The sequence below is a fragment of the Rhinolophus sinicus genome, linkage group LG05, assembly GCF_036562045.2.
Source record: "Rhinolophus sinicus isolate RSC01 linkage group LG05, ASM3656204v1, whole genome shotgun sequence".
Classification (NCBI taxonomy): domain Eukaryota; kingdom Metazoa; phylum Chordata; class Mammalia; order Chiroptera; family Rhinolophidae; genus Rhinolophus; species Rhinolophus sinicus.
In genome coordinates this window covers 95,620,407-95,633,535 of record NC_133755.1, presented here as the reverse complement: position 1 = coordinate 95,633,535, position 13,129 = coordinate 95,620,407, and the positions used below count along the sequence as shown (strand labels likewise).

The following is a 13,129-nucleotide window of genomic DNA, read 5'->3' as shown; positions in this document are numbered from 1 at the left end:
CAACCACAAAACAATATTATAAAAACCAAGTTACCATCTACAACAACAATAAAAACTCTGATCATTACTTATTTAGACAATGAGTTTTACTAAGATTTTTAAGTCATACTTAATTCCCCAAACTCGTTGCTTTGTTCTAGACTTAAATTTCTCCGATAGAATAAACCTACCCACAGTTGTTTTTCATTTTTATAAAAGACAACCTCTGACTTTTGTTTTTATTATTTAACATACCTTTATTTAACTCCCCTGTTTAAATTATATGTTAGTTATAATAGATACAAAGATTTTGGTAAAAAATTTGGTTTTTAATTATTTTTGCTTATTTTAATGAGGATCTCAGTCTGAATCTTTTCCCTTGCAAGAGATCTGCTAGAAACATAAATATTTTCATGGTGTTAATGTTCCTAAAATTCACTATATTGTTTCTAGATGGTGTGTTTGTTTCAAATCTTGGTTATTCTGCATATCTTGTTATGAGTTCTTTTAACCTGAGTCATTATGTCTATGTTTTTCCAGGATATTATTTTTTTCAAATATGTTACCACCTTCACATCTTTTTGCTCTCCCTGTACGGCTTCTTGTGATGGATATTGACACCATTGTTAGTTTCCACACACTTTGGTTTTGTCCTCACTCTCTTCCTCTTGACCCTTTTCAAATGCATTCTGTTAGTGTTCCTCTACAAATTATATGATTACTAATTCATTCTTTAGTTACTTTTATATCGATTTTACTATTTAACCTATCCCTTTGAGTCGTATATAATATTACAACATTTTTTCCTATTCAGTGTTTCCAGTGGTTATGTTTCCTAACTGTTTCATCATCCTTCAGATTTTCATTACCTTTATTTCTTTAAGGTCAGCTTTCCATTTATTTTAATCTTGTGTTGAATTCCCATTAAGTTAGCCCCATTAATTTGGGTATATTGTGCTATTTGTATTGTGCTATTTGTCTTTCTCTTACAATGTGGAAGCTACTCAGATATATTGATTGTTTTCCTTATACATCCTTTTATTTGTTTGTCTTTGTTTGTTTGTTTTCTTGCCCTGTTTACTAATGTCTACAGGGTAACCCAAACCTCAGGCAGTAACTTCATTTGTGTGTGTGTGTGTGTGTGTGTGTGTGGTGTGGTGTGTGTTGAAACTGGAAAAGAATATCAATTAAGAAAGCTTCCCAGCATTATTAATCCCGGGAGGATTAATAATATTAATAATTAATTAATAATAATAAATTATTATTAATTATGGGAAAACTTATAGTTTAATAACACTTGCTCTCTATACTGCAACTTTTTCATCCCAATGATTTTTTAGAGGATTAATGACAGTGTTCTCTAAGAACAAATTGTGAAGCTCAGTAGCTTGCTTTAATTTGCTGCAGGAATGATTCTCATTTGGTTAAAATTAACAATTTAAACGGATGCTCTAGGAGCCCAGGTAGCTTAAGAACAAACTGGGTTCTCTTTACAGCTGAATTATTCTCTACAAGATTCCATCAAAGGAACCACCTGTGACTGAAATGCTGTAGAGATGGCTTCTTTTATCCACTTATTAATACTTCTTTTGCCTACCAATAAAAACCTGGCATTACGTGGCCTATATTTTCAGGGGACAATGTCCTCTTGTTTAGGGATTCCAGCAAGATGCTTTTTATTCATCTGTGAATAAACTACTTTTTTCTCTCAAAGAAAAAGAAAAAGAAAGAAAGAAAGAAAAGAAAAGAAAGCCTCCTATGCTGCAGTTGATAATTCCCTTCGCCTTATTTCTATTTCCACCTCGGGTGTCATCTGTCCTCTAGGAAATATTACAATTCACCTATTTTAACAACTTCTCCTTTCCCAGATATCAGTTGAGAGCCAGAGCATGCCAAATGTAAGCATAATTGTTCTTGGCTCCCCATTTAGCCTAGCCCCAGCATTGCCCTTATATTACCACAGGCACAACAAAAGAGGTATTTAGAACAAATCCATAAGGCACTGGTTTCATGCTTCTTTTGCAGGGATTTTTTTTCCTTCTTCTTTTTTTTGTTGTTTATGTTTTTTGTTTTGTTTTTTACTTTCTCCTTCTCTTTTACTTTACACTTCATTTTGCTGAGTTATGAGAACACGATTTCAAGACTGGCCAGCACTTAGTCCTATTAAAGTTTGCAAGATGTACCCCTTCCAACTGTTACTCCAATTAAGTCCATCCTGATCACACTCATTGGCTTGATCTCAAGCAGACACAAGGGAGGGAAACAGTGCAACAAAATCCTCTACCTCTGTCCTTGGGCTTTGAATTTCCACTGAAGGCCACTTCTTCTGCCCCCCTCTCCCCAAGGAAAGGCGAGAACCAAAAATCACAGGGTTCCAAAGGTCTCGCATAGGTTTTGTAGTTGCTAAAGGAATTCTAATCAATACTGGCATCTCCAAGACTAGGTAAGGGACAGAGGACTAGAATCTATTGCACAGATCTCTATTTGAACAGAAATCGTGATGCCTGTCCATATTGTTTGAATACATGTATACATTATTCTTCAAGAATATTTCTATTGCGCTATTTTCTCAAAATCAATTATCTTTGTCCCCTCCAATGACTCTCCCAATTTCCCTATTATTTGTTTTTCCTTTGATTAGAGCTTAAGCAGACTACAATAGTCTTCTTTCCCACCTGTACCCCTTCTTTATGGCAGAGTTATCTTCAACATACTATAATGGATGAAGCCTCAAGAAATACTACAAAGCAAACATTTTGACTCTATCAAAAACTAGTCAATTAGATATGATTGTTTAAATTAGCAAATATATTTTGTATTATGCAGACCACTGTTGGATACATCACAACTGTGATAAAGTATAAGCCTTAAGAAATAAAAAGGTTTGTTTTACGAAAATTTAGTGGATGGTTACTCAAGAACTATAGAATATATCACATGCTTTTATTTTCTATTGAAAATTTTGAGCTCTACAGTAATAAAAATTCATCTATTAAATTGAATCTGAGTGTGTGTATTAGAAGACAAATAAGCAAATACTTCAATTTTTAAAATTATGATGAAATAACTAATTTTATCTTAGAATCACAAAATATACTTAAAGAGAAATTGAAAAGTTATTAAAACAGCTTTTAAAAAATAACTGCAAAGTCATTGAAAAGTTAAAAATAACTTGTCATTGTAAATTTAAACTCCCAAGCTTTCAATGTCTTCTATTAAAATATTAATTGACATGTTCCCTTTTACAACACCATTTTTTAATATGTAACTTTCAAATCACAATTTTCATGATACTCAGGGTGATAGCATTTGCAGTTTGGACTCTTGAGGGAAAACAGAACAAAATCTAATCTTAGCAGCACATCAATCCTCGCCTAGGATTAGTTCGAACTGGTGATGATTTGTCTTATTTCATCTTATAATACTTGTGATGTCTTATTAATCTCATTGTAATGAAAGTAATGTTCCCATGTTAGCCTCACATCAAGGATTTGCCCTGGTAAGTGCTTATCTCAATTAATAAAAATAACAGAGATATGTAGAGATTCAGTGTTCAAAATTCCTAAAGAAATTGTTGATTTGGACAACTAAGCTACTTAATTTGGGCCGTATTTGCATGTGCCCTTTGTATGTTTTATTTTAAAAAAATCAGATTATAAAAACAAAATATGAAAATAGTATATTTTACCTACTATTTATGTGACAGAACTATGTTAGAACGATAGATGAACAGATGGACGAATAGGGCAACATTCAAGAAAAACAAGAATATACTTCAAAATGTATGCATTGGCTTATTTGTACATGATGTTACTGTGTGAATTCTTTTCAAACTGATTCTGTGTTGTATAAAAAGTTACATTGCATTTCACTGGCCCTAGTTTACCTTGCAAAATGAACCTAAGTGCTGTTGGAAATTTTTTTGAATGTAAAAATAGTAGTTGGCTGCTAGTATCAAAAGGGAGATTTATCACCTCATAAATGATTTTTAAAATGCTCTTTAAAGGAGAGATTGATTGATTTTTAGTTCATAAAATTTAGTGACTAAAATGATTTACACATAGAAATGATTGGTCATCTCTACCAACTCATCTCAGAAATGAGTTGGTAGAACTCTGTGCATACCACGGTAGAGTGTATATTTTATATTCATTGTCAACAGAAAAGTGAAGTGAAGCGAAACTGCTTTAAATTTTTCAAAGACTTCTTAACTAATATAAATAATAATAGATTATACCCATAACATGTATCACTTTTCATAGGATTTTTTTTTAATATCTCCAAAATTCAATAATCTGTTATGAGATATTCCCACCATAGAGTTCAATCACCATTATGGGGAAATACATTCAGGCTAGCAGCCAATAAAAGACTTGCTAGAAAAGCAGTCAAAGGATATTTGCATAAGCAAAACCTAGAAAACCCTGCCCAAGACTGGCAGGGTTTTCTAGGTTTTGCTTATGCAGAAGGACAGGCAGGGGTATAAACTTAGATGAAGACTGGACTTAGTTAAGAAGACATTTCAGGTTAACCAATAAGTGAGGTGACACACGGCATCAGGATTTTCAATTTTGGGAGACAATATCCACAGAACTCAATCTTGGGGAATATATTTAACTGTATAAAATTTCAATGCTTACTTTTGGGGTTTAGCTGTAGCTATAGAAAATTACATAACTGTGCATACAAGTGCTACTAGAAAATAAAATTAAGCAACATCAACTGATGCCTAAATGTGTTAGTTTTTTTTCCCTTACTCTTTTGTGGTCCTGTTAGTCACCATGTAAGTATACAGTTTAAGCGGCATTAAAATACATTCATAACATTGTGCAACCATCACCACCAGCCATCTTCAGAACACGTTCATCTCGTAAAATTGAAAGTCTATACTCATTTAAAAATAACTCCCCATTTCCCCTTATTCTCAGTCCCTGGCAATCACTATTCAACTTTCTGTCTCTATGAATTTGACTACTCTAAGTACCTCATATTAATGGAACCATACAGTATTTATCTTTTTGTGACTGGCTTATTTCACTACTAAGCATAATGGCCTCAAGTTTTGTTCATGTTGTAGCAAGTGTCAGAATTCTCTTCTTTTTTTTCATTGTGTGTGTGTGTGTGTGTGTGTGTGTGTGTTTATACATATAAATCCACATTTTACTTATCCATTCATCTGTCAATAGACACTTAGGTTGCTTTCATGTCTTAGCTATTGCGAATAATGCTGCTATAAAAATAGGTATCCAAATATCTCTTGGAGACCCTGCTTTCAATTATTTTGGATATATACTCAGAAGAGGAATTGATGGATCATATAATTCTATGTTTAATTTTTTGAGGAACTTTCATACTGTTTTCCACAGCAGGTGTGCCATTTTACATTCCCATAAACTGCACAAAAGTTTCCAATTATTCTACATCCTTGCCAACAGTTATTTGCTTTCTTTTCTTTTTCTTCTCTCTCTCTCTCTCTCTCTCTCTCTCTCTCTCTCTCTCTCTCTGTTTTGTTTTGTTTTGTTTTGTTTTGTTTTGTTTTGTTAGTAGCCCTTCTGGTAGGCTACGTGGTATCTCACTGTAGGTTTGATTTGCATTTTCCTATGATTAGTGATGCAAATATCTTTTTATATGCTAATTAACAATTTGCAAATTTCCTTTGGAGAAATGTCTATTCAATTCCTTTGCCCATTGTTATATGATTGTTTGTTTTTCTGTTGTTTAGTTTTAGGAATTCTATGTGTATTGTATATATTAATCTCTTATCAGATATATGATTTGCAAATGTTTTCTCCTATTTTGTGGGTTGCCCTTTTAGTCTGTTGATGCATCTTTTGATGCACAAATGTCTTTAATTTTCATGAAGTCCAAATTGTCTATATTTTTCTTTTTTTCCCCCTAGTCTGAGAATCAGCCATTTATTCAAGAAGCCCTGACTCTCTTTATCAGAGAATATTATTTAGAAAGCAAGGGTATTTTCTGTGCACCTGGGATGCCACTGTTTCTAAGCCCACTATGGATAGAGCTTGGAAATATTTGTATGTATACAAATCATGTTGAAGTAGGTAGAATAATGGCCCACTGAGGTTATGTGTGCCCTATTCTCCAGAACATGTGAAGATATTATGCTAATGGCAAGAGACTTTGCAGATATAATTGTTACGGAATTTAAAATAGGAAATTTATACTGAGTTATCCAGGTAGGCCCAGCAACTCAATCATATGAGTCCTTAACCACAGAGAGTTTTCTCTGGCTGAAAGTAGAAGAAAGATGCAGCAGAAGTGAAAATCAGAGATGCCAGGTGTAAGAAGGAGTCAATGAACTACTGCTCTCTGAGATACAGGTGCCCATGTGCAAGGACCTGACAGGGTCTTTACAGGGTGGTTAATAAGCCTACAAAGAGGCACAGACCTCAATCCTATAACAGCAAGAAACTGATTCTGCCAAAAGCCTAAATGAGCTCAAAAGTAAATTCTACCCAGAATCTCCCAGGAAGAAATCAACCACCAACATCTTGATTTCAGCTTTATGAAACCCAAAGCAGAGAATCCAGTCAAGCCAACCTGGGCTTCTGACCGACAAACCAATAAAATTATATTGTTTTAAGTAGCTCAATTTGTGCTAATTTATTACAGCTATAACAAAAACTTAATGCATATGTATACACATGTATAATTGTATCTCTGTGTGTGTACACAAGGTCTGACAATAAAGTTCTTGAACTTGTTGCAACAATGTTGCTAAACTTTTTTGATCTCAGAGGGATTATTCATTGTGAGTTTGTACCAACTGGACTAACAGTTAACGAAGTTTACTGTTTGGAAGTGCTGAAAAGGCTGCATGAAAAAATTAGACGAAAACGACCTGAACAATTCATGGCTCTTGCATCACGACAATGCACCAGCTCACATGGCACTGTGTGTAAGGGTGTTTTTAGCCAGTAAACAAATAATTGTATTGGAGCACCCTCCCTACTCACCAGATAACTTCACTCCAATAACTTCTTCTTTTACCCGAAGATAAAGGAAATATTGAAAGGAAGATATTTTGATGACATTCAGGACATCAAGGGTAATACAATGACAGCTCTGATGTCCATTCCAGAAAAAGAGTTCCAAAATAGCTTTGAAGGGTGAACTAGGCGCTGGCGTCAGTGCATAGCTTCCCAAGAGGAGTACTTTAAAGGTGACCATAGTGATATTCAGCAATGAGGTATGTAGCACTTTTTCTAGGATGAGTTTGAGACCTTAATTGTCTGACCTGGTTTGTGTGTGTGTGTGTACTATATATATACACACAGAAACAATTATAGATGTGTATACATATGTATACAGAAATAATTATAGATGTGTATACATACATATATATAAAGAGATTATGCCTTCATACTTTTATCTCAGATTTTAATCCTGTACTAGAGTTAATTCTACTGTTCCTTTCTTATTTGTAACTTCTTTTTCTGACAGTGAAAAACCAATCTACCATTATTTACTTATTCAACACTAGTATACATATAAACTAGTTTCAGAATTAACTTATATACCTGTTATAAACAAATTACTGACTAGAGGATTACATTTATGAACAGTTTTTTGTTTGTTTGTTTGTTTGTTTGTTTTGTCCTTAGCCTTTCCAATTGGGAACCTTTTTTCCTAAGTTACTAAATTCATCCTTTTCTTGCCCATCACTTTCAGTGAGATTTGTAATATATTATAATACAACTTGGTTGATTTTTCAGAAACTGCATTCCACCCTGAGAGTTCCTAACATCCTAGCTCATTTCAAAAATTTTTTCGTTCATTAAATTTCAGTCTCTAATGTACAATTCTAGGGATTTTGACATGTGCATAGAATCTTGCATTCACCACCCCAGTGTCATATAGAAATCGTATATCATACTAAAAATCTCCCTTTGTGTCCACATAATATTTGACCAACTCCGTCTTCCCCTAACACCATCCCTTTAGTTTCATCTTTTCTCAAGTATTGTATGTGTGGAATTATACAATGTCTTCATACATTGTGTTCCGCTTCTTTTGTTTAGCAAAATTCATTTAAATTCCATTAGTGATTTTCTGCACATAAATAGATTATTTCTTTTTGTTTTTTAACATTCCACTGTATGGAAGTATCTGCAGTTGCATGGATGTCACTGGTTGAAGAATATTTTGGCAATTATGAATAAAGTTGCTCTAAATATTTTTATAGAGAATTTTGAAAGAGTATAGGTTTTCTATGTACTTGGATAAGATTTTTGGATGTTGTTTAAGAGTGTAGTGATATCATTGTAGTAAATATCTAGGTGTAGAACTGCTGGGTCATATGGTAACTCCGTATGTATAATTTTGAGGATTTTTCAAACTGCTTTCTAATGGGGCTGAACCATTTTACATTCCTACCAGCAATATGCAAGGGTTCTACTTTCTCCACATCCTTTTCAACACTTGCTATTGTATGTCTTCTTTTTTTTCCAATTTTTATTGTAGCCATCCTAGTGAGTGATGCCTCAATATAGTTTTGTCAAAGCCTTCATGCTACATATTTCATTCATTTAACTTAAAGAAACTGCCATATCAACTAATTCCCAAGCCAGTTTTCACTACTAGACCAATCAGCCATACACACTTTCTCCAAAAATAAAATATCCTACTCATTTTCAATTCAAATAGACATTTTCATCCTCATGAAAACCGTACCTCTTTTCAGCTCAATTTCTAAGTTATAATTTCTACATTATACAGGTAGTAAAATAAAGCAAAAGGAGAGAAAAAGTAAGGAGGCTCATCGTAACACTCTAGGCTGAAATAAATGTCACCATCACCTTCAGTGCTTTACTGATATTCTTCTTTTCTTTGATCTTATGGCATTCTCCTGAGGAAGCCACCTTGCTTTCTCTCACAGTAGTCTGAGAATGGAAGGAGAAAGATAATGAAAACATGTCATTTCCACCCCACCTTAGAATACCTAAAGCCAAAGGTTAACACCCAGCTAGGCTCTTAACAGAAAGCAGTGTTTATGAAGACAAGGAAAAAAAATAGAAGCATACTATGTTGCCTTGAATAAACATGACTTCATAAACCCATTATTTCAAATGTTTCCTTTATTTGGGCTCTCAGAAGTTTTTACACTTGAATATAATTAGTATTTGACATGGGTGAGGGGTTTTTGTTTTGTTCTGTTGTTTTTATTGTTGTTTGTTTGTTTGTTTGTTTTTTAATAAGAGCAATTGTCAAAAGGGATGTGGAGAATAAAAGAACCAGCAGGAGACTTGGACTTCAGGACCCTTCTGATTCCAGGATTTCTTCACCTCCTCAACTATCATCCAAGCCAGGAACCACTACTCCGTTTTCACCTTCAGGCCCGCCCAACCGTTTGGTTTGAATCTGCAGCACGCAACACACTCCAAATCCAGATGGACAGGATTATTGACCAATCGCAGAGACAGGTTTCCTTTCCCCAGTCCAATCACGACTGCCGTTTGGGAGACAGTGCTGAGAAGAAAGGGGCTGGGCCAAGACGATGGGAGTTAGAAACACCAACCACCCAGCCTTCTAGCAGCAGTAAAGTGGTTCTTCAGCATTTGATTTGTATCTGTATTCTCAAAATGTCTCTCTCTAGGAAGTTAACTTTGGACAAACTGGATGTTGAAGGAAAACGAGTCATCATGAGAGTAGACTTCAATGTTCCCATGAAGAAGAACCAGATTACAAACAACCAGAGGATCAAGGCTTCCATCCCGAGTATCAAGTACTGCCTGGATAATAAAGCCAGGTCAGTAGTTCTTATGAGTCACCTAGGTCGACCCGATGGTGTTCCCATGCCTGATAAATACTCCTTGGAACCTGTTGCTGCTGAACTCAAATCCTTGCTGGGTAGGGATGTTCTGTTCCTGAAGGACTGTGTGGGCCCAGAAGTAGAGAGCGCCTGTGCCAACCCACCTGCTGGTTCAGTTATCTTGCTGGAGAACCTCCGCTTTCATGTAGAGGAAGAAGGGAAAGGCCAAGATCCTTCTGGAAATAAGATTAAAGCTGAGCCCCATAACATAGAAGCCTTCCGAAAATCACTCTCCAAGCTGGGCGATGTTTATGTTAATGATGCATTTGGCACTGCTCACCGGGCCCACAGCTCCATGGTGGGAGTGAATCTGCCTCAGAAGGCCTCTGGATTCCTGATGAAGAAGGAGCTGGATTACTTTGCCAAAGCCCTGGAAAACCCAGTGAGACCCTTTCTGGCTATTCTTGGTGGAGCTAAAGTGGCAGACAAGATCCAACTTATCAAAAATATGCTGGACAAGGTCAATGAAATGATTATAGGTGGTGGGATGGCTTATACCTTCCTCAAGGTACTCAACAACATGGAGATTGGTGCTTCTCTGTTTGATGAAGAGGGAGCCATGATTGTCAAAGATATCATGGCCACAGCCAATAAAAATGGAGTTAACATTACCTTTCCTGTTGACTTCCTCATTGCTGACAAGCTTGAGGAGAATGCTAAGGTTGGCCAAGCCACTGTAGCATCAGGCATACCTGCTGGCTGGATGGCTTTGGACTGTGGTCCTGAAACCAACAAGAAGTATGCTCAAGTCGTAGCCCAAGCCAAGCTAATTGTGTGGAATGGACCTGTAGGGGTGTTTGAATTGGAAGCCTTTGCTAAGGGAACCAAAGCCCTCATGGATGAAATTGTTAAAGCCACTTCCAGGGGCTGTATCACCATTATAGGAGGTGGAGACACTGCTACGTGCTGTGCCAAATGGAACACTGAAGATAAAGTCAGTCACCTGAGCACTGGAGGAGGTGCCAGTCTAGAGCTTCTGGAAGGTAAAGTCCTTCCGGGTGTGGATGCCCTCAGTAACCTGTAGTTGACATCGTGTTCCTTCCTATTTCCCACTGCCTTTAAGTCAACTTAGTGCTTTTACATTTCAACTTGACCTTTGTTTAAATGTATCCTTATATCAAGATCCAGGCAATGAAGCAATGGGCCATCAGGAACTCTTTTAAAATCAGCAAAGCAATGCAATTCATTTCAGTTCTGTCATGCATTTGCCTACTCTTTTCAAGATCTCATTTGAACTTCACTACTGTGATGCATAGGAAGTGAGTTGCCTATTAAAGTGAGTCAAATAAGCTGACTCTCTCCTTTTTCTTTCAGTTGAGTTTTGTTATTGTTTCACTACTTGCAATAATGGAAATAAGACAAAACCCAAGATGTTGAGGAAGAGTGGAGTAGAAGTTGACAAACTATTAAACAATGAAAGTGCCGAAATAAACTGAGAAAGGTAATATCATTTAAGAAATCATGGGTACCATTAAAGCTCTGCTGAGAAAAATTTTTTTTACTAAATAAGAAATAAGATAAATAAAATATTAAACTCAAGAAGTTAAAAAAAAAAAAGACATTAAACCCAAGGAAGAAAATATGTCTGTCTGTGTGTATAGATACACAAGAGTTCACACATGTCTGTTAGAATGGGAGATAAAAATCAAATTCAGGTTTCAAATAAAGAAGTAATTGTTTTCTTTTAAAGCAGACATTACTTAATAAATAGAAAATATAACTGCTAACCTAAAAGCTGGGTTTTTGAGGTAAATAAAAATATGTATATAAATATTTTTTATATATTTTTCCCCACGGTTTAGCCATATGGAAAATGGAGATATAAAAACTCTTCCATATTACAAAATAGAATAAAGCAATACTAAGAAATGTAGAAGAAATAAAAATACCTCTTGGAGAATATTTTGCGTCGTTCTGTAGACAGAGCTGGTTCAGGGCAATGTTATTATCAAATTAAGAGTAAAAATGCAGAGTAATTTACCCCAGTTGCAATGGCCTATGACGCTTGGCACCACATCAATTCCTTAAATTCAGCATCCTGAATAATTGAATTTAAAATATAATTCTCAATATATCTGAAACTTCAGCATATTTCTAAGGACAATTAGCAATGTCACATAATCCCAGAGAAGATATAGGAGTTAAGGTATAGACTTAAAAACAAATAAAAAAGAAAATCAAAATTACAGTAGTTGAAACAAGATTATAGCATATCATTCTTTTGCATGAAAGTCTAGCGCACATAGGTGGGCTCTTCTCCATGAAGTCAGCTAGAGAACCAAACGAGTGAACCAAATCTGCTACTTTGAATAAGTGTCTCTGTGTCTGAGGTGTCCGTCTGAGCTTTTACTATTTGATAGCCAGCCCAAAGGTGGGAATTAGTGAAGGGCAAGGCATTTTAAAAAATACATGACCCATAAAGTTCAGGAATTTTGTTGTCACTTATTCTATTGGCTATTTGTTGTGTGATAAGGCCTAGTTTGCAAGGTAGTTTGGGAAATGTAGTCTCTCTAGTTGAATACCTTGTACTCGACTAAAAATAAATAGATTCTATTACTAACAGGAAGTAAGGGGGAATAAATACTGGGGGGAAATTAATGGTTTCTGACAGACTGTCCGCTGGATCACATAGAAAAGATTGTGTATCACCCCGAGATACCCAGTTTGATAAACTAAAAAGCACAGTCATTTATTTTTCTCATACCTCCAACACCCCTCGCTGTACACACTCAATATAGAGTGCTGGAAAAGAAATAGGATAACAGCAATAAAAATCTTTACCTGAAAAAGCCACTGGTTCATTACAATTTAAATAAATCATGCTGGATTGAAATTTCAAGAACTCCCTGACCTGACAGTGGAAGAATTTCTTTGGTTAGACTCTGGTTTCGTTCTCTGGGAGGATTTTTAAAAATTTATTTATTGTTCTTTAGGCCCCAAATTTTGTCATCTGAAATTTTCTTTATTTCCTAATCTTTTACCTCATCTTCTGAAGCAGATGTGAAAGAGTTGGGCCACATTAAGCCATGCTGCACAGCTTTTCTAGCTTCCTCCTGGCTGGTGCAGCTTTAAGAAACCAAGGATTTCTTATTGTATCACACAATTAAAAGCCAGTTAAGGCCAGACCTGTGATTTTTCAACTTTATCAAGAATCAAGGTTTCTGGTCTATATAATTGCATGGGAAAGAAACGCACCCAATAATTTCTTCTAGTTGTATATTTCTTAATCCTCTGATTTTTGCTTTTAATTAATTGGCCTATTTGCTGGGCCCCCTTTCTCTTCTCATCTTAAGAGAGGTTAAGTTGTGTTTCTCTAAA

General features: G+C 35.4%; 1 protein-coding gene across 1 annotated transcript; it reads left to right on the top strand.

Moving 5' to 3' along the window:
* Nucleotides 1–9,581: 9,581 nt before the first annotated feature.
* On the top strand, nucleotides 9,582–10,835 carry PGK2 (phosphoglycerate kinase 2). Its single transcript, XM_019734615.2, has one exon. The coding sequence runs from the start codon at nucleotides 9,582–9,584 to the stop codon at nucleotides 10,833–10,835; it is 1,254 nt and encodes a 417-aa protein (XP_019590174.2).
* Nucleotides 10,836–13,129: the final 2,294 nt, after the last annotated feature.